At 43.3% G+C, this 24,526-nt stretch overlaps 2 protein-coding genes across 3 annotated transcripts; both read right to left on the bottom strand.

Annotated features, from left to right (window-relative positions):
- On the bottom strand, positions 1–11,657 carry rbm14b (RNA binding motif protein 14b). 2 transcript variants are annotated; one of them, XM_080052033.1, is made up of 4 exons: positions 11,611–11,657; positions 9,050–9,402; positions 7,595–8,663; positions 1–6,935 (listed from the first exon to the last, which is right to left on the bottom strand). In XM_080052033.1, the coding sequence occupies exons 2-4, from the start codon at positions 9,396–9,398 to the stop codon at positions 6,629–6,631; spliced, it is 1,725 nt and encodes a 574-aa protein (XP_079908159.1). In that variant the 5' UTR covers positions 9,399–9,402; positions 11,611–11,657; the 3' UTR covers positions 1–6,628. The 2 variants fall into 2 exon arrangements, with proteins under 2 accessions (XP_079908159.1, XP_079908160.1); XM_080052034.1 differs by having other exon boundaries at positions 7,595–8,642.
- Positions 11,658–12,561: 904 nt separating this feature from the next.
- On the bottom strand, positions 12,562–23,356 carry ccs (copper chaperone for superoxide dismutase). The gene is made up of 8 exons (XM_080052043.1): positions 23,232–23,356; positions 22,913–22,985; positions 22,077–22,214; positions 20,697–20,871; positions 19,316–19,376; positions 18,827–18,904; positions 17,007–17,110; positions 12,562–15,091 (listed from the first exon to the last, which is right to left on the bottom strand). Exons 1-8 carry the CDS (start codon positions 23,253–23,255, stop codon positions 14,932–14,934), a joined length of 813 nt encoding a protein of 270 aa, XP_079908169.1. The 5' UTR covers positions 23,256–23,356; the 3' UTR covers positions 12,562–14,931.
- Between the last annotated feature and the right edge of the window lie 1,170 nt (positions 23,357–24,526).

The raw sequence follows: 24,526 nt of genomic DNA, 5'->3' as shown, positions 1-24,526 counted from the left end.
CACAATATAATTATTGTTTACTGTATATCAGCATTTGTCATTCACAGTAAACATGATGATGCAAATATTTTATCCCACATTCATCAACTAAACCCCCTCAAATTCCTGTGAAATGATCGGATCCAGATTGCTATCTTCTCGAGGTGGCTCAGTAGTATCCAGTAGAATGATTCATATTGTAATTAATCAGGCATTTGAATGTAACTACACTCGGCTTGGTCCATTAACCTACTTTAAAGAGCTTAGCTACTGTGTGACTATTCATGGTTACCATTAGGTACATTACTGAGCTGAGGGAATCTAATGGGTATCATAATCATAAGGCAACTATGACTTATAAGAACATAGAAAAATACAGGCGTGTGGCTTAAACGTACGTGGATGGACAAAATAACATGAACACCTTACAATGTAATGCAAGATCACAGCCAAACCCTACCGCATCAAAAAAAGCAATTCTAAACATATTGAACTTATTATTTTATAACCTTGTCCGTTCTGTGTATATTGTCTGTTTTCGTATTGCTTTATGTTGTTTTGTCCTTTCTCTTTGTTAAAAATAAAGCATAGGTATTGTATTGAACTGCATTAAATTCTGCAGGTGTTCATGTTGTGTCCCTACCATGCAAATGAGGTAATGGATGAGGTCTGTTTGACTACCTCTAGCACCTTTTAACTGAAGAAAGGATGAGAAGCAGACAACTCACACGTAAGCTATTGTATTCAAATCTATAGCTATAAGAGAGCTAGAATACTATGGTCATGGGTTACTGAATCTCATTACAGCAAAGGCAATGGTGTATGGGAGTGTGTGTGCTCATAGCTAAACTGTGAGTATGTTAAACAATACAGAGATGTGTGCATGTAAAGAAAAACTAAATTACAGTACTTTGGCTGTCCAAACCACAATAGGCAGAGGGGAGGGCGGGTTGAGGCAGTAAGGGAGGGAGGCTGCTGCGAGCTTCGGTTGTCAGTAGAGTGTGACTGTGAATTCAGAGCAGGGGAGAGGGAAGGGGGGTTTAGAGATGCATGGCTGCATTCACCCAAGCAAAGGAAGCCCAGACTCGCAAGCACCTTAGAGTAAGTAAGGGAGGGGGAGGATGGAGGTGTCTGGAGGAAAATAAATTGAGCAACACACGCCCTGATCATGGAGGCCAAGAAGGGATTCAGCCCGTTTTCTATACTCTTTCTAAAGCTGCATTGTTATCAGTGTAATTCTAATAATAATTAGCTTGTTGGTTTCCTGGCTACAAGAAAAGTAGTTAAAAGCACTGTATAAGGATGATATTTTCTTGAGAGCATATATACCAATCTTTTTTTGTGGAATCATAGTAAATGCAGATTTAATGTTCCATAAAAAAATGTCAGAATCAAAGCTGCACTATCAATATAAAATAGTCTAGTGTAAACAGGATATTTAAGGATTTTTTTTATAAGACAAATCAACGATAGGGTCCTCCAAGATCAGGTTGGTGAGGTTAGGGAGCAGATTGGGACATGGGAGCCTTCCACTACCTATACTCACCTTGTTATCAACTCATCTATTCATTCCTCTCCTTCTTCTTCCCTTCTCTTTGTTTGTAGGGGCAGCCTAGAAGACAACGCCCTCTTTGTCTTGACTCCATCGTGCAGCTGCCAGAGCATATGTCGGGCAACTCATTTGACACACCTTAAAAGCCTGTGAGTGCGGTATGGTGTGTGAGGGGGTTAAGCTCGCTCTCTATCCATCTATCCCAGCATGAAAACAATCTCAACAGGTAAGAAACACATACATACATGTCACTCAGAGCACATATCCAGCTATTCCAGCTGAGCCTGGCATTAAAGCCCCTGTAAACCCAAATTCACAAAATCCTTCTGCTGTGTCATTTGAGGAGTTAGTTGCATGATAGTAAGCATCTGAAAAGAGTTATTAGGCATATTTATCAATCCAAATGAAAGATATTGTCATTTAAGTTTAATCAACTTCACAGAAATTCGGTTCTTATGACACATTAAGTATTTTGAACCAATCTCGGCAGTTCTCCATGACTGTTTCCATGGGGACCGTTTGATACTGACACACAGTCCTCTCAAACGGTCTAGAGACAGTAAAAAAGCTGTTATTTGAACTAAATTTTATAATATCTAGGAAAATGTATTTTCTATCAGATTCTTGTTACAGATTATTAAGACACCTAACTTTGATATCATATATTGATCTTTACTTCTTTAGACCGGGTTTCCAGAGGCTTTAAGAGAAAAAAATAGAGCTGCCGTACTAAAAAAGTCCTATACCAACCCTGAGATGAATGAGAATCTGCAGGTCAGACCCCTATCTTATAGGCACAAAGGCTGAGGGACTTAAAGATAAGAAAATAGTTTGAGGTTCTGTCGTTTGAGGGTTGATTTATCCCCTAAAATGGAATGAAGTTAAGTTCTATTGGGCAACAGGAGTTAAGAGCCCTGCCACAGGCATGGTGAGCAAACCCATCATTCAACAGTTTTAGCAAAGCGCCTCGTCCAACACTGAATTCTCTCCGTCTTTCATGTTACGGAGTCCGGCAGGCGGCTTGCGGGCCGGCGGGGGCACCACACATACACTGTCTATTATTGGTCACTACGGTAACAAAGTGACGGTTGGGAGGTTTGGGTCAGGTGAGCAGTTCTGGGTTGAGTTGAGTCCGAGCCAGAGCCACACGAACCCAGATCCGAAAAGGTGGCGACGGCGGTGGCGGCGGGGGGAAGAAAAGCGCTTTGTGTGTGTGTTTGTGTGTGTAAACGGCGTGAAAAGGAGAAGCGCATAGGGGACAGGAGGGTCGAGGAGGAGGGAGGGGTAAGGGCGGCGAATACGGCGGTGCTGACTGGCGGGCAGGGGAATAGGGTAACGGGGTGTGTCCGCATGTGCCATAGCCTCGCCAATCAATAAAACAGCAAAGTTCTTCAGACATCCTTGCTCACACACACACGCACACACACACCCACACACCTTTAGTATATTTTACCAGCGGGACAGCGAAAGCACAGCCAGTTAGCCTGGCGAGACCAGTCTGGTCTTGCAAGCTTCACATTTGTTTCTCTCCCGCAGATCACTCTGGACTTTCTCCAATCTCTGTGGGGAAGAGCCCGGCCTTGTGCATTAGTGGAAGGTAGCCCCTGATTTGGTTCTTGTAGTCGTTGATGACAAATAAGGTTGTGAGATACAACTGGTCTCACTAGGCTAGATTGACGACTACATGAACCAATCAGAAGCTACCTTCCTCTGTAAGGGATGGACGTTAGGTCAGAACGCTGGTCACTGGTTGGGCTCTTCCCCACAGAGATTGGAGAAAGTCCAGACTGATCTGTCGGAGAGAAACGAAGGTGAAGCTCACAAGATCAGGCTGGTTTGGACAGTCAGTATGGTGATATGGGACCGGACTCTACCAGAGGGGGTCCTAGCCCTACCACACCCCGCCCGCCATCCCCACCGAGGACACTGCCAGTGCAGCAAAGGAGTTACGGACTGGGGGGAGAGGTGCTGATGTCGGAGGAGAGGAGGGGGGTGGGTGGTTTAGTCAAGGCACAGTCAAAGGATGGGCGGCAGGTGGGGAGGTCAGTGCTTTTGTGATTTTTTTTCCATTTGTCATTTACCTTGGTGGTGAAGAGAGAGAGAGAACGAGTTCCCCTGCAGGTGGCGTTGCGCTAAAAGTCCTCCCGCTCACACACGGCTGCACGCTGGCCGTTCCAGGTGGCCCGGTGACCTATTTCAGTTGAGATAGTTAGTTCAGAGCTGGACTGTCGTGGGGGCTTTTTTTTTTGCGGCAGAGGTACAGAGTATTATCACACATGCAGGTTCTGAGAGTAGAGTGGAACACAGAGACACACGGAGAAGGGGGGGAGAATTTTTTGGTGCAGCAGGGAGAGACCAGACCAGACCAGACTAGACGCACACCCATATCAACCCCCATAGGAACAGAACGGCTCCACAGATCAAAATGCACCCAGGCCATTCTATCTGTGTGCCTCTCCCCAGCTCTCAACATGATTTCACTGTACATAAAGTACCATTCCAAGCTTTTTCTTGCCAGAATTAAATGCAGAATGGCATTTCTTGCGTGAATTTTTTGGCTTGCACCCATTTTGAGAGGCTGGAGAGAGAAAGGAGCACCAACCCGCACTTACCCCGACCAAAGAGAGCAAAGCTGGGCCAGCATCTACACCTGACTCCCCCATGGGTCCCCCAGTCAAATGGGTCTGGTGGCCATTTTACGACAAGAGAAACAGATAGTGGAGAAGAACAACATAAACAAGAAGGGGAAATGTCCAAACCCTTTGCTTTTCTTTTAGCACAGTAGTCAGCCAAACATTCTTTATTATAATAATGATAATAATATTAATAATAATAATGATTATAGTATACATATTCTCAATAAAAAGCATGCTGATTTTTTGTTTTTTTTATACTTTTGTTTGTATATTTTCCTAAAAAAAAGGCAAAATTAAAATACTTCTCTAAAAAATACGGTCTCAAACATGGCAAACAAGACATTTCTACAAAGGATGCAACTTGTATGTGTTTGTATATACACAACACAGAAAGATTACACTGTGAGATGCAAAAAGTCACTTAACCACTAAAAACCACACGGGGAAAGGGGGAGGGAGGGGGAACAGCGAGGCAGTGAGGTGATTTGTCTGAGGGCATGTCTGTGTGTGTGTGTGCATCAGACCGCTGTCAAAAAATAGTTGCAAAAACATAACTCCGAGTGATTGTTTTTAAGTGATTGTTGAACCAAATGGGTGGAATTTGCCACTCAGAACAAGCTTGTTTAATGTCAAACTTTTGTTATCCTGATGCAGCAAACTCCACCTACCGGATCCAATAATCGGATTAAAACAGACACAAATTCATATATTTAAATTTTTTTTTTGCAATTGCAATCTGAAGCAGGTCTGGAGAAAGTGGGATGGTTGGGGCAACTGGAAAACACTGTCCCATCTCTCACTTCATTGGTGCTTTTCACTGTCGTTTCGGCTAAAAACCAGTAGCTAATTACGAACCCGCGAGGCTCAGTTTGTGGTTTGTAAATTGCAACAAAAAAAAAACAACGTACGATATGAAAAAAATCTTACACAGGAGTGCAAGTCCACGAGAAAGCTTCACTGCTTGTAACCTTTGGATACCAAGCTCCTTAGGACTCCTGTTACACACAACACCCCTATACCAGCCCCCTTTAAATGATTAAAAAAGTCAAAAGCACTTAAAAATGGGAGATGTCTCCACTTAATGCACTTCACACAAAGCTTTTTAGGCACATAATTGAGCTCATCATCATATATCACGATTCCTAAGAGGATGCAGTGTAAAGATCCTTTTGTAAACAGCTCATTTCAGTAGTCACGCATGGGTTTTATTTCCATTTTACAATTCATTACACCCCAGGTTGACTTGTGTTACATGTAAACTACACTAAAACAAACAAAACACAAACACTATGTTTTCCTTTAAAAGAAAAAAGGCCTCTGAAAATGTAGTAGGACACAAGACAGCGTATCTATAAAAGGTCATTGTCACCGAAAAAAGCCCTCCCTCAACTGCTGACACTGTGCCTTTACGAGAAATAGGAAATAAACTGCTGTCTCTAGGCGAGATGTGTGGAATAAAGTAGCGTCTACTCTCAAATGTACAGTCGGAGGTAGGCAGATGTAGTTAGAAAGAGACAGAGAGGTGAAGCAGTGTTTTCCAGTGTTATGGTTAGCGTACAGGTAGGAGGGGGAAAAGGGGTCAAGGAGAGATCCAAACATACATTACAGTACGGATTATGTGTGCTTTAAGTTTTTTTTTTTTTTTTTTTCGTCTGCAAGGCGCAGGTTTATAGCTGCTGCTGTGTGTGCTGCAAGGTCAGGAGCCGGCACATGTCTCTCCTCTTGCATTCGCACGTGTATACTACATCCACGTCACATTCAAGACAACCCCCCCCCCCCACGAATCCCCCATAACAAAGTCGACCGTGGTTCTGTTGGATACCATTCAATGCAGCCAGGACACAATATGTGTTTATCTCATTTCACATCTGATAAAAATTCACATCTACACTCTTTAACATAAGGCAAAAAAGGTTTCAAATTAGCTGCCCGAACTGATAATCTAGGCCTCAAGAGGATGGCTGATATGTTAAAAAAACAGTGTCTTTTTATCGTAGGTTTGGCCGTAGAAAATCATAACTGGGTTGCAGAAATAAAGGCATATGAAACGACCGACTGGGTCGGTCTAATACTGGCACAAGTGTGAGACTGGCACAACAATAATAATTATAATAAAAAAAGAGAATTACAAAGAATGCCTGTGCAACAGATGAGAGCCTGCCTTTCAATGGCTGCACTGTGTGGGTATGCAAACAGGACCAAGGTTAGCCGATCAAGTAGCCCCCTCGTAAAAGCAGGGTTAATAAACCAAGGAGCCCCCCAGTTTTCAAACCCCCACCCCCCGAACACTTAGAGACCCCCAGACGCACACGCACGCACATACACAAACATACAGCTGCTGTGTGGGAGGAGGGGGCGGTCAAGTTTTGGGGGGTTGGAAGAGGAGGAGACGAGGGAACGAGGGTACGAGGGGGTTTCAGGGCAAAGAGGGTAGAGTGTAGGGGCAGAGAGTTGTGTGCGACTATCGGAAGGGGGGCTCAGGCGTGTGAAGGGAGAGTTCGGGGCGGCGGAGGATGGCCTCCTTGCGCGTGGGCGGCGGCAACGGCGGCTCATACACCCTGGGCGCGGAGGCCATGGCGGCCGCCATGGCCGCGGCGGTGGGCACCACTGGCCTGAGCTGGGCCTCCAGCGCAGCCACCTGCTGGCCCGACATGGCCTGCATGGCCTGGACCGCAGACATGCCGGGGATGGTCATCGCGCTGGGCGGAGGGTAGGCGTACTGGAACTGGGGGTACTGCTGCAGCTGCTGGTAGTACTCGGCATAGTACCTAAGAGAAGGGAGGGAGGGAAGGGAGGGTTAAGGTAGGGAGAGGAGGGGTTAGGTAAAGGAAGAAGTAAGGACAGCAAGGTGTTTAATATGCCATTTGTCGACACAGTGGGATTAAGAGTAGTAAAGCAGACAAGATAAAGCATGGAAAAATGACTAACAGACTAAGACCAATAAAGGTGGAGTCAGCGATTCTTGATGTCATTTTCAAAATCACTTTGTCAAAATAAGTGTGTATCTCCTCACGTTCCTGTACCTGGCTGTACTGTGTACGCACTGAAAGAAAAATGTTGTGTTAACACACAGCCTAGGCTATGTTAACTGGTATGTGTAAACAAAGGGTATGTAAATAAAGAGCATTCACCGTAGCTAGCAACATGCCATTTAAGAGAGCCTATTCTGTGTATTAACAGCAGATTATAATTTTTTCCAGTACATACACAAACACGCAGAACGGATTTTGACAACAAGCGTTCTCCAGAACCACTGACCTTTAAAAGCCATGAGAAATGGAAAGATAGAAAAAGCACGACGAAAAACCAGACAGAAGAGATTCCTAGAGGTTAACAGTTAAAAAGTGTAGGAGTATAGAAACTGAAACTCAACTATCTTTAGGAATGTCTCAGTGGTGTCAATAAACAATCTGTGATCATATCCTACCTGGCCATGGGGTCCTCTGCGGCCTCCGCTGCCTCCTCTGCTGCCCTGCCGGCGGGCGTAGGGAGCAGGGGTCTGCGGGGCTTGGCTCTCTGGTACATGAAGGGCTTCATCACTGGGTCTGGTAGCAGAGACATCGCCCCCGCCCTGCGCAGGGGGCTACGGTCCCTCTCGCCGGACTTTGCTGCTTGTGCCGCCGCTGCTGCTGCAGCGGCAACCGATTGCTGCTCGGCAACGACCTGCTGGCCCTGGGCAAAGTAATGTGCCTGCCTCGCCGCCTCAAAGATGGCCGTGGTATGGTCTGTTGCTCCCAAAGCGCTGATATGAGCGTAGGCCGGTGTCGCAGCGCCGTAAAGCGCCTGAGATACACTATAGGCTGGGTTGACTGCGGCCGCTGCATTTTGCATTTCTAACCCGTGCCCAGCGGTCAGATAGACCTGGTGGTTGCCCATAGCCTGGGCGTAATACGGATGGGAGTAGGCGGCAGCAGCAGCAGCGTGCGCCGGTGACGCAGCCATCTGGCCGTAGATGTTGGGCGTTATCTGGCTGTACATCTGGCTGGCACTTGAGGCCAGAGCCGCCTGATTGGCCATGCTTCCATAGAGCTGATTGGCGACATTGGCACCGTACACTTGGGTGGCGAGGGCGCCGTAAACCGCCGGGTTCACAGGGTTTCCGTCGGTGCGTGTGCCTGTGGTGATCCCAGTGAGAGCTGCGTACGTGGGGTCGAAGGTGGAGGTGTTGTAGACTGAATTGTGAACGCTCTGTTGGACTTGAAGGGGCAGGCCGGCGGCTGCAGCGGCGGCAGCAGCCAGGACCGCTGCCTGACTCTGGTACTGCTCCAGAGAAGGCTTCCCCACGGGGCATTCTCCGGCATAGTGGCCCTGCTTCCCACAGTTAACACAGGGGATCTTTCCCGTGGGCGCCTGCTTGCTGGGCTGGACCTTGGACAGCTCTACAGACAGCGGGCGGCCTTTAAACGAAGTGCCGTGCAGCGCCTCGATGGCCTGGAGCGCGTCTTCCTTGTTTTCCATGTGGACAAAGGCATAGCCTGCAGAAGAGGAATGCCTGGCTGTCATTGAGCGCAGGGACAACAGTTAGGATCACAGTGGCATTGCCACAGGCACTTACTTATTACATCTATGAAAACATATTATATTGTGCCAAAGGAAACCACCTTTTCCATCTCTACAACAATGTAGATGAATGTAGGGTGTGGGAGTTTCTTGTTTAGCACTTATAGCTTAGTATTTGACCATCTGATGTGTTATGGAGCTCCACTGTACATTTATGTTGTAGAACTCAGAATTCAGTCACTCCACAATAGGAATAAGCCTGTCCAATAAGGCCTCTTACCTCCACTACTACGGCATGACTTCACTCATACACTAGCTCCACAGTTTAACAAAACATCAAATCCATCTTGAGACTGAGACAATTCAAATGCCCTCTGCTCACCTTTGACTTTGTCACACTCGAGAACTTTCCCGAAGGTCTGGAACAGCTGCTGCAGGTCTTCCGTGGTGCACATCCCACTCAGATTACCCACAAACACCTTGGTGGAGTGCAGCGGCCGGCCCCTCGACTCCTCCACCACCAGATTGCGTCCTCTGAACTCTCGTCCGTTGAGCTCTCGGATGGCGCGTTCTGCGGCGCCATCGCCCTGAAGGTGCACGAAGGCAAACTGCCTCAGCACGCTACAGCTCACCACCTGGCCGTACGGTTCAAAGATGGCCGACAGCTCCTCCTGGGTGGTGTCCAACGCCAGGTTGCCCACAAAGAGCTTCACTGTGTTGCTCTTGTCCATGGCGCTGCATAGAACCACAGAGGAGTGATGTGGTTAGAGATAAGTGAAGGGGATTAACTACACAGAGTACAACTACAGAGTCAGCCCAAGGCCACACCTTTATGGCGGAATAGGAGAAGTACTGGAGTGCCATTGTGTGAATAAAGCAGTGGACAGTAGCACACAGCTGACACAGCTACTGCTACATAGATTCTTTTTCGAGGCTGTCTGTGCTAATTCCTTTTGTATTAAACAAAACACAGGAAAAATACTTGCTCCATACGGTCACAGCATTTTGTTGTTATTCTGTAACAATGACAAAAATAAACTGAATTAAAGACTGAAGATCCACAGACGAAGCACAAAAAAACGTATTATAGAAAAACTAACATCTTTCAGATAATACAAAAAACGCAGCAATTTGTGATTACAGGGGAGACTGTTCAACTCGATTAAGAACCGCACTGCACGAATGAGCAGCCAGATTGACATTCAAATAAGGCAATAAAATACAAAATCACATTTGCCTGTGAGCAGGCCAATCACATAAACTAAGAAAATCGGGCCACAGGAAACAGAGTATTTGGTTAACAATAGCTACATCTATGTTTCAACAGAAAAACATGGAACAAAGGCAGTTTGAAGGAGGTTATTTTCAAAGGATCTTCTTCTCGGTTGGAGAGGTGGCTGTCTGTAATTACCCGTGCAGCTATATATGAGTCACACTGTAACACAGGGGACAGCCAGAGGGGCAAGGGGAGGGGGGGGAGGAAAAGAGCAGTTTGCACAAATTCCTTCAGCGATTCAGCTAGAGAACTCATGTTGTCAAAATCAGTTAATAACTCCTCACGATCCCCCTATTGTCCGTGCTGTGTCCACGGAAAAAGAAAACAGTGGCAATACACAGCCTAGGCTCTGTAAATGGGCATGTTGCTAGCTACGGTGGGCCTCCTATGTTTACATACCCTTTACATGCCAGTTTACAGAGCCTAGGCTGTGTATAAATACCAGATTTTTTTTTCAGCTCACACACAGTATGGACAGGTAGCCTAGTGGATGGTGTGGTGGGTATTTACTGACTAGACAAAGAGTGATTTTGAAAACAAGAATTCTCCCGAATTGCTGACTCCACATTATGTGAAAAGACTTTGTATCACATGCACATGGCATTTACAGGGAAGATAATAATAATAAAACAATTCAGAGATTGCCTGCTTCTAAAGCCACATGGCAAACTGAGTGTTCCTCCAGGTTGGCCAACACCTATTTTCCTCCTCCTGAACAAGCTTTTATGGCCTGACTGACAGTAAATCAATGGGGCAACATGTTACAGGACACCACAGAATGACATTTCTATTTTTTCGTATAGGCTTTCAGTCAGCTGCTGGTGACTGGACTACACCTCATAGTCTTAAGTGCACTGCTCCTAGAAGATAGTCTATGAGAATTGATGCAAAGGAATCAGATGGGGCGTGTGTTTTCTATAGGCCTATATAACCTACTGTACGTGTGTGAGTATACAATCAAAAGCCCATTGTGAGATAAGGCTGAGGCATTAAAACACTGGGTTCGTAACCAAGAGGGGGGAAGCTGGTTTTCTGATGACGCAGCACGACGCTGAGTCAACACATTTTCACAGGCTCGGGTCATTTACACAAGCGAAAAAAGAAAAAAAATGTGGCGAAAAGGCACACATGGAATTGATCAGGCCTACGTACACTCGCGTTGGACAGCTTTTACCCATTGTCCATGTTTGCTGTATTTAAAAACAGAAAACTAACAGTGAATGATGCTTGTTGGTGTCGGTCGCGTGTCCAAAAAAACTAAACAAATCCCGATCTCAAAAGGAGAAAATATGCACGTTGGAAGACAAAAAGAACACCTAGGCTATTTCCCTCTGTAAATAAGCAACAATGGGGATACAACGCATAACATCTGGTACAACAACTGGCCTCCTCAATGAGACATCGGTACAGTGAAACAAACAACAGACAATCACACACGTTTTTTTTTCCGCGCACAGGAATGGATAGTGTAACACCGAGCCATTCCTCTTTGCGCAACGACACGGTCTAACAGGCTCCGTCGCGAACACACACACCCGAGGAAAACACTCGCGCGTTCCGTTAAGACGAATCGGATGTTATTACCTCCGTTGCGGCGCAGATGAGTGTAATTATAATAGTGCAGGGGATAAAAGGGTGCGATTAAATAAAAGAATCTACCATCTTACCTAGGCGGTGCTGTGTTTCAAAATGGTAGCGTCTGCTTCCGTTTGCATGTCGGGCATACTACTGCTGACTGGAGAGGCTGCACGAGGGGGAGGGCTAGGGCTGCTGCTGTACCCGGAGGATGCTCAATGCAATGTATGATACAGAACACTAAACAATGGAGAACATTACTTCAAAAGCAAGGAGCATAAATCAAAACTAAAAGTAACGAGACATATCCCCACACAAAAATTGTGACTTTACTGTTAAAGGTGGAGTCAGCAATTCTGGTGAATGCTTGTGAAAATAAATTTTTGGCAAAATCAGTGAGTAGCCTATCTCCTTGCGATTAGGCAGTGGACTGTGAGGAGATATTCACCGATTTTGACAAAAAGTGATTTTTTTCAACAAGCGTCCTCCAGAATCGCTGACTCCACCTTCAAGTGAAAAAGAAAAGATCCTTTACAATCCAGGCCTAGTATTTCTCCATTTGCTACAATAAATATGAAATAGAAAGTGAAATTATTTATATAAAAAAATAGAAGTAAGAATACAACATTGCTAAAGAAGTGGTTGCGAATAAAATCCCTTATTCATGTAGGCCTATGGGTAGCCACATACACTTTATTATAGGCTATATGATGTGTATAATATGTATGTATAGCCAGGGAATATATTAGAGATATAATACAGGCTTTATATGAGCTTGGATCTTATGGGCTTGTTTTTATTGCCTCTGCGAGATCTGGCAAAATTGTGCTGAATACTCACCAAAAAAAACCTCAAGAACACACAGTATGCACAAAGCCTGTTTAATGTATTAGAGCCAGATTAGAAGAATGGAAGGCAACCCCTCGAAGGCCACACGTTTTTTTTCTTACTCCAAAGGGACAAGAGGAAACACATGGGAGTGAGTTCCAATTAAATATCTTAATTATGTGCCATGAAACAAATACGACACGTTTGCTTAAGCACACAGAGGGCAGCCTGAGTGCAAAGTGACTAATGCTGCCTTTTTATTATGACAAAACGTTCACACCGATTACATACATTCCAAGCAATGCTGGAGAAATGATTATCATACATCATAGCAGAAATGTCAAGATAGTTTTTGGTTCAAGCATCATCTTCTAGATAAAATATATTTTGGTATTATTCGCCAGGAAGGCCCTAATTATATATATATATATATGCTCAAATTTGCCACTTTATGTGCTATGCTACAACAGGTATCACTGCATCATCTGGAATAATAATCAGATCAAATGTAATCAAAACCATAACTAAACTTAACAAATTGCCATTACCATAACATAGAAGTATGTTGTACTGCTTTATAATAATTTTATATATATATAGCTCTGCCAATACCTTTGATAAAACAAGAACGGGGGGAAAAACAATATAGATATTAATACAAATAAATTAAAATGTGCATCCCATATATTTGTATATTTCAAATTAGTGCTAGTGGTGTTTTCAAATGTAATTTTTTTTCTGTAACCCCTGGAAGATTTTGTCCACAACCCCAACATCGACTAAATCATTACGGCCATGTTCATCAGACAAAAATAAACCACATGTATATACATATGTAAACACATTCATTTGTGCTCTAGGAAAAAGGGGTCATTCAATTATTAATACAAAAAAGAAAACATCCACTTACAAATCGATAACACAAACAGTCATTATTTGGCAGCCCTACATTCCGGTGGCATTCACAGCTCTCAGGCAGAGATGGAAAAGGACACTGATTTAACATTTAGAGGGGGGTACAAATTCAATAAGCTTATTCAGGCACGCCGGGACAAGACAGACGCTCAATTCTTGTGAAATCAATGCAAAAACTTGCTACACAGTGGCGGTGCAAAACCATGTCCCAAATTCAATGTCTGGATAAGGTGGAACAGTGTGTGTTGTGAGAATCCAACAAGAATCAGCAGGTAGACATTTTGAGCATTATATTAAAAAAATCAATCATTAAGCATGATTATTTGTGATGAGAAGAGAACAGAGGATTTTTTTAAAGCAGGAATAAATTCAGTCTTTCTGCATTGTATGGCTTTACAGTTGGCTAAGGCAACTATGTAGTGCCTGCATTCAAACTGCCATGTTGAAAAAAACAGCTGAGCACACAAACCCGCAAGCCCCTCTTAAATTTTTACTCCCCCCCCCATTTGCCCTTTCACTCTGGATGGAATTTGACTCTCTCTACCTTTGAGTCTCTCTTACCCAGGTCACTCACACCACCTTATGGATTTCGAATGACAGACACACACACACACACACACACACACACACTGACAGAGGAAACACAGCTCACGGTGGCCTGGTCCCATAACTGCTCATGTAAATCAATGATCCTGAAATTAAATATACAAAAGCTTTCCATCACGCCATTTTGTAATCCTAATTTGCGTGATTGTCCTCTTGAAATAATGTAGTCATATATATATATATTTTTAAATCAGAATTTCTTGAATTGGTTGAGCTCCTCTACAATGTTTCAACATGTCAACTATAGGCTACAGAATGACCTCCTAGGGTACAAGTAACCTGGTTGTGAATCACTGACTGTGACGCATAAGTTGTTTTTTATGAGGCATGCTTAATTAACTTGGACACTTTAATAAAAAAAAGAACACAGCCAAAATAGATACCTCACATCTTACAAAGCGCATCAACTTAGAGACAGATATGTCAGAGGCGACTGGTTATACAAACACATGAGTGTTAACCGACATCTAACACTAATCAGACGTGACTTTTACAAAGATTCACTGGTGAAGTCAGCGATCCTGTAGAACACTTGTTGTCAAAATATTTTTTTGTTGTTGTCAAAATGAGTGAATATCTCCTCACGACCCGCTACCCTCGTACTGTGTGTGCGCGATGAAAAAAAAATCCAGTGTTTATACACAGCCTAGGCTCTGTAAACGGGCATGTTGCTAGGTTGTCCACGTTTGTTGACCTTCCTACCCTATGTTAACGAGTTTCCAGCGCCTAGGTTGTGTATTAACACCAGGACCGCACACACAGTACGGAGAGGTAGTGGATCGAGAGGAGATATTCACAGATTTTGACCAAAACTCTACTCCAGAAAAGCTGATGGCACCTTTAATCTGCTTCAATGCTTTCCCAGTCCTCAGAGGACACCAACAAGAGAATTTAATTTCATCACAGAGAAAATCTTGAAAACATAACAAGGCTTTTTGGTTTGGTCATCTTTCTGCTCAGCCGTGTGGAAACATATTCCTCAGTGCTTCTTCTTGGGCCATGACTCTCTTTGGCTCTGTGTCAAGTCAGGTCAGGGACATGTTTTGTGTTTTTTGTCACTGGGTTCAGAGGTTTGCGGTGGACGTCTCTGTGTTGGCTTTGCTCCGGCCCGGTCCAGCCAGCGGCCGGTCCCTCTCCTCCCACAGCGTCACCCCGTCACAGGCACAGATCTGTTTGGGGTTTTGGAAAAGACCCGCCGATCGAGCGATGATCCCACACGCCAGTCTGTATAGGAGAGGATAAGAGATGTTCAAAAGTCCACTCAATTTTACCTGGGTGCTCATATAAAATTTATTAATTTTTACTAGATGGCTTTTGAAATGAAAAACACTTCAATCAACTCAAATCAAATTTATTTGCCTCCCCTCGTTTTGTTCCATTTTTATTTTGCTCAATCAAGCAACGGTAACAAATCTCTTCATGGGAACTGATGTATTAGTGCAAAGTAAGGGGCTGCAGACAGTATGTGTTCAAAATCATTATTTATGTGATAAAGTACAGATTTTATTAAATCCTTTTTAAATACAGAAGATATAAAATATAGATTTCTTACGATACGGCTACTAATAATGTTGATTGCACCCAAACCGCATGGATGTTTTAAAGCGACAATTTAGATGAGAGAGTTTTGGTATCGTTTAAAAAAAAAAATGCGTGTCACTGCACCATTTCAGTTTTCTTAATAACCCAAAATGAAGCCAGGAGGAATTTCTGTCACAGTTACAACATTTGCATTTTAACAGTGACAAACTTATGCACACATCCTCTTTGTTAAAAGGCAGTGTACACAGTGGATGGGAACACCTTATGCATCCAAAGTAACATGACCACAGAGTCAATATATGAACATAAAGGCCAGGACACACCGGTCCGACTACCCGAAAATGGAGTCTGCCGATTCAGGCAGCTCCAGTCTGCCCATCGCGGCCAAAATAGTGCCAAGAACACACCGAGCCGACTGCTGACTTTCTGTACGCTCTGCGCTTGCGCGGGACGTAATGTCTCCATAACAGCAGGCGGCGCTAATCTGTATTGTGGCCCAAAAAAATACAGAAGCCGGAAATGATGGGAAAGCTCTCTAGACCATAAACATAGATAGAAATACGTAAGGTGTTTATATTTGTGGACCATAACGAGCACCATTTTTAGCAGAGAGTGTCGAGCATGGTGTCGAGCAGTCAACAAGGGTTGATGCATGTGAGTACTCGCTGAACGAAACAAACAAACACATTAAAACAATGGCTAGCTGTTGTTAGCTGTTTGTGCTACCCGCCTCACTTCCGGGCTTCACTGATTCGCTAGCCCTCCACCAATCAAATTGCTCCAACTGAAAGACTGCCCGCCGCCGGCTCAAAAGAAACCCGACGACATCTACGACGACCGACGTCACGGCACACACCAAACAGATTTGTGTCCCCGCCCCCTCCAGACTCTCCGACGGCGATTATCGGACCGGTGTATCCTGGCCTTAAAAGTTGATCCCAGTCTCTCAGGAACCTGATCTACCGTGGCAAAAGCCGTTCCGATTATTTTGTCCTCTTCCCTTATTATATCAAATGAAGGGGAGTCACTGCAGGTCAATTGGGTTTAACATAAATGTTTTAACTTTTTTCAAGAAACTTTGCCAGGTATCAATTTTTTTTTCATAAATATGCAAATGTTGCAATTTCTAACTAATTATGCATACATTTGCATCTCTTTAGATTCCAAAAATCTAGATGGATAGAGCCTTTTTTCATTTTATAAATCAAAAAACGCTGTGGGCAGGTCTTAAAATGCATTTTTGGCCTGTTTCCAAGAAGAAAATGTATCATAAATCAGACAATTGACAACATATGAACAAATCCTACTATAATAACCTTCAGAATAGCGCTACAAATGATTATGGAAAGTTTAGTTGATGAAAGGGCTTTGAGAGTTCTGAAAAAAACTTCTAAATGTACATTTTGGACCTTTTATTAATTCTAGTATGAAAAAAGACATGTTATGGAAGCAAAATAGCCGAAAATCTCAAAATTGACCACTGCTTGAAAAAAAAAAAAAAGTTTGCCTACATTGTCTCGTTCTACAAATGCCCAGGTAAGGCTGTTAAACCCACTTCACACCTTATCCCTAAATGAAACCACCGCTGTTGACCCACCTTTCCCCAGAGTTGCCCGTCTGTTTGGAGAGAGCGTGACCGCCTCTACCCAGGTCATCCTCCCCCGCATCCACCACCAGTGATCGGCCAATCACATCCCATACCTGCAGCACATAGGTATCAACAGAGAAGACATTTAACATTGACATGTAGCATTGTTTTGGAAGTTGGATATACAGGTCCTTCTCATATAATTAGCATATTGTGATAAAGTTGATTATTTTCCATAATGTAATGATAATAATTGAACTTTCATATATTTTAGATTCATTGCACACCAACTGAAATATTTCAGGTCTTTTGTTGTTTTAATACTGATGATTTTGGCATACAGCTCATGAAAACCCCAAATTCCTATCTCAAAAAATTAGCATATCATGAAAAGGTACTCTAAACGAGCTCTTAACCTAATCATCTGAATCAACTAATTAACTCTAAACACCTGCAAAAGATTATTGAGGCTTTTAAAAACTCCCAGCCTGGTTCATTACTCAAAACCGCAATCATGGGTAAGACTGCCGACCTGACTGCTGTCCAGAAGGCCATCATTGACACCCTCAAGCAAGAGGGTAAGACACAGAAAGAAATTTCTGAGCGAATAGGCTGTTCCCACAGTGCTGTATCAAGGCACCTCAGTGGGAAGTCTGTGGGAAGGAAAAAGTGTGGCAGAAAACGCTGCACAACCAGAAGAGGTGACCGGACCCTGAGGAAGATTGTGGAGAAGGGCCGATTCCAGACCTTGGGGGACCTGCGGAAGCAGTGGACTGAGTCTGGAGTAGAAACATCCAGAGCCACCGTGCACAGGCGTGTGCAGGAAATGGGCTACAGGTGCCGCATTCCCCAGGTCAAGCCACTTTTGAACCAGAAACAGCGGAAGAAGCGCCTGACCTGGGCTACAGAGAAGCAGCACTGGACTGTTGCTCAGTGGTCCAAAGTACTTTTTTCGGATGAAAGCAAATTTTGCATGTCATTCGGAAATCAAGGTGCCAGAGTCTGGAGGAAGACTGGGGAGAAGGAAATGCCAAAATGCCTGAAGGCCAGTGTCAAGTACCCACAGTCAGTGATGGTCTGGGGTGCCATGTCAGCTGCTGGTGTTGGTCCACTGTGTTTTATCAAAGGCAGGGTCAATGCAGCTATCAGGAGATTTTGGAGCACTTCATGCTTCAATCTGCTGAAAAACTTTATGGAGATGAAGATTTCATTTTTCAACAAGACCTGGCACCTGCTCACAGTGCCAAAACCACTGGTAAATGGTTTACTGACCATGGTATTACTGTGCTCAATTGGCCTGCCAACTCTCCTGACCTGAACCCCATAGAGAATTTGTGGGATATTGTGAAGAGGAAGTTGAGAGACACCAGACCCAACACTGTGGATGAGCTTAAGGCCGCTATCGAAGCATCCTGGGCCTCCATAACACCTCAGCAGTGCCACAGGCTGATTGCCTCCATGCCACGCCGCATTGAAGCAGTCATTTCTGCGAAAGATTCCCGACCAAGTATTGAGTGCATAACTGAACATAATTATTTGAAGGTTGACTTTTTTGTGTTAAAAACACTTTTCTTTTATTGGTCGGATGAAATATGCTAATTTTTTAGATAGGGATTTTTGGTTTTTCTTTACTTTTTTGCCAAAATCATCAATATTAAAACAATAAAAGGCTTGAACTACTTCAGTTGTGTGTAATGAATCTAAAATATATGAAAGTCTAATGTTTATCAGTACATTACAGAAAATATTGAACTTTATCACAATATGCTAATTATATGAGAAGGACCTGTATATGCTTCTTGAAAAGTGAGTAAAAAGTTCAAAATGACCTTTAGCTGGCTGTCCTCTAGTCTGAAAGAGGCTCTGCCATCTGGTCCAGCAACTATATTTCCCAGATCCCCTACATGCTGCACGACACAATATTGCATGTAAATATATAACACTGAACCAAATAGATGAACACACAAGGAGAATACAGCATTAAAGACACAGGAAAAACTACCTTAGACCTGTAGCTCATTCACACACATTTTTGAAAATGTAGCAGAAATGCTGAAAAATTGGCTCTGGTGGGACAAATTTGGCAACCTGAGAGGGGTACCGCATCTTACATTAGGTTTGTGTAGAAGGTTTATGATAACTCTGGAGGTATTTTACGATAACAGGATCCATTATTGACTTTACATTTTTAGCTCCTTGACCCTCTTATGTCTAAATGTTCTGGCAAGTGGTCTCCGAGAACTATCCAAAGTGAATAGTTATGAGGCAAGATGACATATTTTTATAGCTTTCTAAAAAGGGTAAAGTCATGACCGTACCCTTTCAGAGTCCTGTGGGCCGCCGTGTTGTCTTCCAGAGGGGTTATAGTGCTCTCCGCAACTGGAAAAAAAGAAGGATGATCTAATTTAATATACGGTGAAATAAATGAGCTTGAAGCTCAAGTTCAACTGTGGACGCTGTTTTTTTATTTAAGACATGGTGACAGCTGGACAAATTCTGCTTAGTGAATCATCAGTACGAATGAGCAACTGTGTCATTAAAATGTTTGTCATGTGACTATTTTTGGGTTGATAGCTTTTACTTTATCGGCTTCCTGTTGTTTACCAAGTTCATATACAGTATGAATACATTTTGTTCCTACGATCAGTTGTTATTACTCTGACAATGAGTCAAGGACAAGGACTATTTCATATCAAATCTTGGAAAACAAACAATAAAATGCAGGCACGCACACACACACACACACATACACACAGTCAAGGGCATAAGCTTGTGTACATACAAATATAAGATAGAAGTCAACTATGACTCCCAAGAGGCATAAGTAATAAGTTTGATATGAGATTTCAAAAAGCAGCTATAGCACTGTTATTTGTTTCTTATATAAAATAACAGGTGCTGAGAATCACGGGTGTTGTAGTCTAGAAAATTGAAAACATGAAATACTTCAAACCGATTGACATAAACCTATGCTATCAAGTGTGTGTGGAACAGGTACTCCACCTCAAAACAAAAGTAAATCTCATAAACACTGGCTGGAGGATGTAACAGCACCCCTCAGCCTCAAACAGCTAAAAGCTTAATGCAACTCTTGACTCAGCCCGAATGCTCTGGCAACCTTTCCTGCTCTATTTTAATAATCGGACGAGCCCCATTGATGTGTAAGGTCTATTTCCATCCTTTGATACCATGTATGTAAGCCCGGGATGGCTGCTTGCTGGAGTTAATGTACTTTAGGTAACGTTGGAATCCTTTGACAGTGCTTTTTAAAAGATGCTCATGTTAAAGATGGAGTCAGCGATTCTGGAGAACATTTGTGGCAAAAATCACTTTCTGTCAAGTCAGTGAATATCTCCCAACGATCTGCTACTTGTCCACTGTGTGCACTGTCAAAAAAAATACAGTGTTGATACACAGCCTAGGCTCTGTAAACTGGTATGTAAACCGTAGCAACATGCCCGTTTATATAGCCTAGGATGTGTATTAACACTCGATTTATTTAAGCGCACACACACAGTACAGACGGGTAGCGGATCGTGAGGAGATATTCACTGATTTTGACAACAACAAAAAAATATTTTGACAACAAGCGTTCTACAGGATCGCTGACTCCACCTTTAACCAGTGAAGCCACCCCAGCCCTACGTCACCTCATGCTCCTGACTTGACGCAACTCTTTGGATACAGTGCTCTTCTTACCTGAGGCAGTCCAGTGTGAGGTCCCCTAAGGTGTGGACATGGAGGCCGTGGGTTCCGGGCTCCAAACCGTCCACCGTCCCGTCAATCAAGCACCGGCCCTGGGACAGCTGAAGGAAGCGCACCACCCCCTGGATCCTCCCCACACCCGCCAGCATGGCCACGGCTGAACCCAGGTCTGTCATCGAAAAGCACACAGATCCTAATTGATGTGCGTGTTTATGGCTGTGACCTTGACACATCCAGGTTGTGTTTAGATGTCAGGTCAAATATATAAATATAAATGCATTACAAATGTCTCCAGTAACTGCGTGTGATCAGATTATGTTTCTCGACTCACATTTGATGTTTTTTTATCCGAGGGGAAACTGAGCTGAACAGAAACATACACACAGCTAAAGAGGCATGAGTGTGGAGGCTATTTTTATACCGCCAAGAACACAGGCTTAGAATCCTCGTCTGATATGCTCTGAAGGGGGAAAAAATTAATCTTAACGAACCGTGTTAGAGAGGAAAGCTGTGCTACAAGTCTGTTGATTGGGTATTCCAGGGAATGTGGTCAGGGGTGGATTTGCATTCACATCACACTGTATATCGAGCATCCACCTCAAAATATGGCCTCAGGGATCAAGCCAAGGTAGACCCTTAAATTTCTGCCATCACTATTCTATTTAAAGCTTTTTTTCGTGTGATATTTCTCCGTAACTAATTAATTGATTTTTCTCAAAGTTCATAATGATGAAAAAAAAACTACCTCCTCTCATTTTCTTTTGAGTTTTTTCTACCTCTTGTAGCACTATTTTTTTTATATGAGTAGGAAATGTAAATACTGTAGTTTAATGATATCAGGTTCAAGAAAAAAGGAAAGCAAATTTACAAATCAGAACAGACTTTTGCTCGAAATGCATTTTGTCGTGTGTCATCATAATTCATTAGCCTGGTGCTACCAGACCATCGTACTTCATTTCATTTGTACAGAAGGTCTGGCAGTGCTGTAATTGGCAAACGTTCACTCATGGAGGCAGGTGTCTGTTAAAGTTTAAAACTATTGGATCTGCCCAGTGCCACTCTGGATTAGCCAACCAATCGCATAACGTTTGGTCGTCACGTGTGTCATGAGCCGGCTTCTGGCCGCAACTGAAACTGGAGCGCGACTTCGATGTCATCGTTCTCAGCCACTCGCTCTGTTCGCTGATTGGACCGGCTGTCGAATCTCCGGCAAAACTGGGAAATGGGCTGTACACCCAGACTGACTACTGAAGGGAAAATAAAATTTGGCCGGAAGTAGGCGGGCGGGCGGAGCCAGGCTAATAATTCATAATATCCATATTGAGTTTTGATAGGAAGCGTAACCCGGAACCCTGGCCCCGTGACTTCTCTCACCTTGGTCTGATCCTCCGATGCCTTTCAGCACGGCCCTGCGCCCCGTGCTCTCTATCAGAGCCTGAACCTCCGCACTGGTCAGAGCAGACTCCACCAACACCTCCTCCTTACCCACATCGATACTGACCGACTTCACTCCTGCAAAACACATGACAAAATGATCATCGGATACATACACAGACAGACAGACAGACAGAGAGACAGAGAAATGACACAAGTGCAGGCAAAGAGGCCGAAACAGTAGTTAAGCTAAGCTATAATTAATGGATCTTCTTAACATTTGTTGCATAGATTGCTTTTGCACTTTCATTTTCAAATCTGTGCACTGACGTTATATTCCTTGGTTACACCACCTTAGCACTCAATTGGAATTCATTCATTGAAGTGTCTCTATTGTACAGGTTTGGAAGGACAGTAAAAAGTAAGATCTAATTCAAATGTGGAAAAATATGTTTTTTTATTTATTTGGTATATGTCATTTTACTTCAGGTACACAACAAAAAATGTCACAACATGAAGATAGGGGATCATGTCACGCTAATGTGCGTTAATCTGTAAATAACATAAAAATAGATATAGGCTACCACTTTTTTAAATCTGAAGGTCTACATATTAGTATAGTTTACTTGTAATGAAATGTGCTTTATAATAAACTTGCACAGTATTATTGTTAACAGCATATATTGAGGAATAATGCATGAAGAAAGGACAGCCACAAACTGACTTATCTGGTCTTGGCTGACAGTTAAGAGCTGTCAGTTACAGGCAGTATACAAGCACTGTAGACAGAAGATGCCACTCACTCACACACACACTCACAGTTATTGCTCTCTTACCAGGTTTACCCTCAAGAGCAGCTCTGACTTTAACTGCGCAGCTCTCACACGTCATCTGCACCGCAAACTCCAGCTGTGGAGGAAACAGAAAGAGACATGAAAACACCTGTAGATAACGTGACGTCTGTTCCGTCACCAAGGCTCGTTATCGCACTGTGCCCACAAGCCAAACCAGTAGTTCATCGTGTCAGCTGTCAGTTATAGCCTACAGGCGTTAAATAACAGCAGCAAAATGATAGTTATTTTATAGGTGATATAGGCCTAATGCCGTTACGCAGCCAAACGCGAGTCTGAAACATGACAGAGGTCTGTGTCAAACCTTGGCGGGCCTCTCCGACTCCATTGTCCGACCGCACGTCGCCGCTTGTGCGACAAAAACTGTATTTAACAGATAACTTCCCACTTTTCGGCAAACGGAAGCAAAACGAATGTGCGTGCAGGGCGCCGCCATGTTTGTGAGGTCACAGTGACGCTCTCCGCACGTTACCGCCACCGCGCGCCGACTAGCCGCCACTGCAGTTTCTCTAGCTCCTGTTGTGGAGCAGAACAGTAAATGTTGCTTACTTCTGTAACACAGCCTAGTCTAGTGGATTGTAAAGTTATACAACGTATAAAATGTAAATGTTCAAAGTAGGCCTGCAAGTACTCAACATTTGCATATAACTACAGTTCTTAGGTTAATGTACATGTTCACATTCAACCATGGGTTATTCTTGAAATTATCTAAAACAATTTTTTTAAACTTCCTAAAGAACACAACATGTGATATATGCTTTTTTTAAATAGGCCTATATATATTATTATCAGTAGGCCTGATAACGTTTTCAAATCAATGTGTACACAAAAACAAATTTACACCATGGTGATATGGATCAATCTTATATCGTGTTAAATGTAATTTTATATAATGCCCTCATTGTATGTTATCATTGAGTACAACAAGAAGAATAAGTAAGCAATAATGGTTAAAATAATCAGATTGTTGGGAATACAGTAAAAAATAATATCAAAACAATCATACACATCCTCTCACAGTATCATCATATCATATAACAAAACGTCACTTAACATCCACAACGTTTCAAATCTCTGTACGCTGAATTTAATAGTAAAATTAATAAAAAGCAATGATTGGAAAAAAAAAGACGTACAAAAGTAGTCATTGGTAAAGTGAAGTAAAGTAAGTATAACCTGGCCAAATCATTCAAAGGTCTGTGTTGATGTTATAAACGCCTATAACTCAGTCATATTGTGGGTGCCTGTGTGCACATATGAACAGTGCAGAGAAACAGCATGTGATGGTTTTGTATCAGGGTCAGACTGTGGCGTGAGGGGGGGGTGGGGGGGGGGGGTGTTTATGTAGAACACAGAAGATTGCAGCGTATGAATGAATCACTGCGGAGGTTGTGTAGGCTGCAAAGATGATTACTTCTTCCTGCAGTATGTTGTGGCCTCCAACTCAATTTCATAATGTGTCTATAGATTATTGTTACACAGTCGACCTGCAGATTAAAGCACTGCGTTCACCGCGGTAGAGACCACCACTAAGCTGATGACTGCCTCACAGGTTATTAGAGGCTCAGGGGAAACCAGTGTGTGTGTGTGTGTGTGTGT

This window comes from Ammodytes marinus, assembly GCF_949987685.1.
Source record: "Ammodytes marinus genome assembly, chromosome: 23".
NCBI classification, from domain to species: Eukaryota; Metazoa; Chordata; class Actinopteri; order Uranoscopiformes; family Ammodytidae; genus Ammodytes; species Ammodytes marinus.
Note: the sequence above shows the minus strand (reverse complement) of the source record. Positions and strands in the feature narration are given on the sequence as shown.

What these genes read in the sequence shown, in the direction of transcription:
- rbm14b (XM_080052033.1), bottom strand. Translation starts at nt 9,398, where the DNA reads ATGGACAAGAGCAACACAGTGAAGCTCTTTGTGGGCAACCTGGCGTTG. An exon ending in CGAGTGTGACAAAGTCAAAG is followed by an intron (nt 8,664 to 9,049) that starts GTGAGCAGAGGG and finishes GCTCAATGACAG; the next exon opens with CCAGGCATTCCTCTTCTGCA. An exon ending in GCAGAGGACCCCATGGCCAG is followed by an intron (nt 6,936 to 7,594) that starts GTAGGATATGAT and finishes CCCTTCTCTTAG; the next exon opens with GTACTATGCCGAGTACTACC.
- ccs (XM_080052043.1), bottom strand. Translation starts at nt 23,255, where the DNA reads ATGGAGTCGGAGAGGCCCGCCAAG. An exon ending in AGTCGGAGAGGCCCGCCAAG is followed by an intron (nt 22,986 to 23,231) that starts GTTTGACACAGA and finishes TTTCCTCCACAG; the next exon opens with CTGGAGTTTGCGGTGCAGAT. An exon ending in GCCCACAGGACTCTGAAAGG is followed by an intron (nt 18,905 to 19,315) that starts GTACGGTCATGA and finishes TGTGTCGTGCAG; the next exon opens with CATGTAGGGGATCTGGGAAA.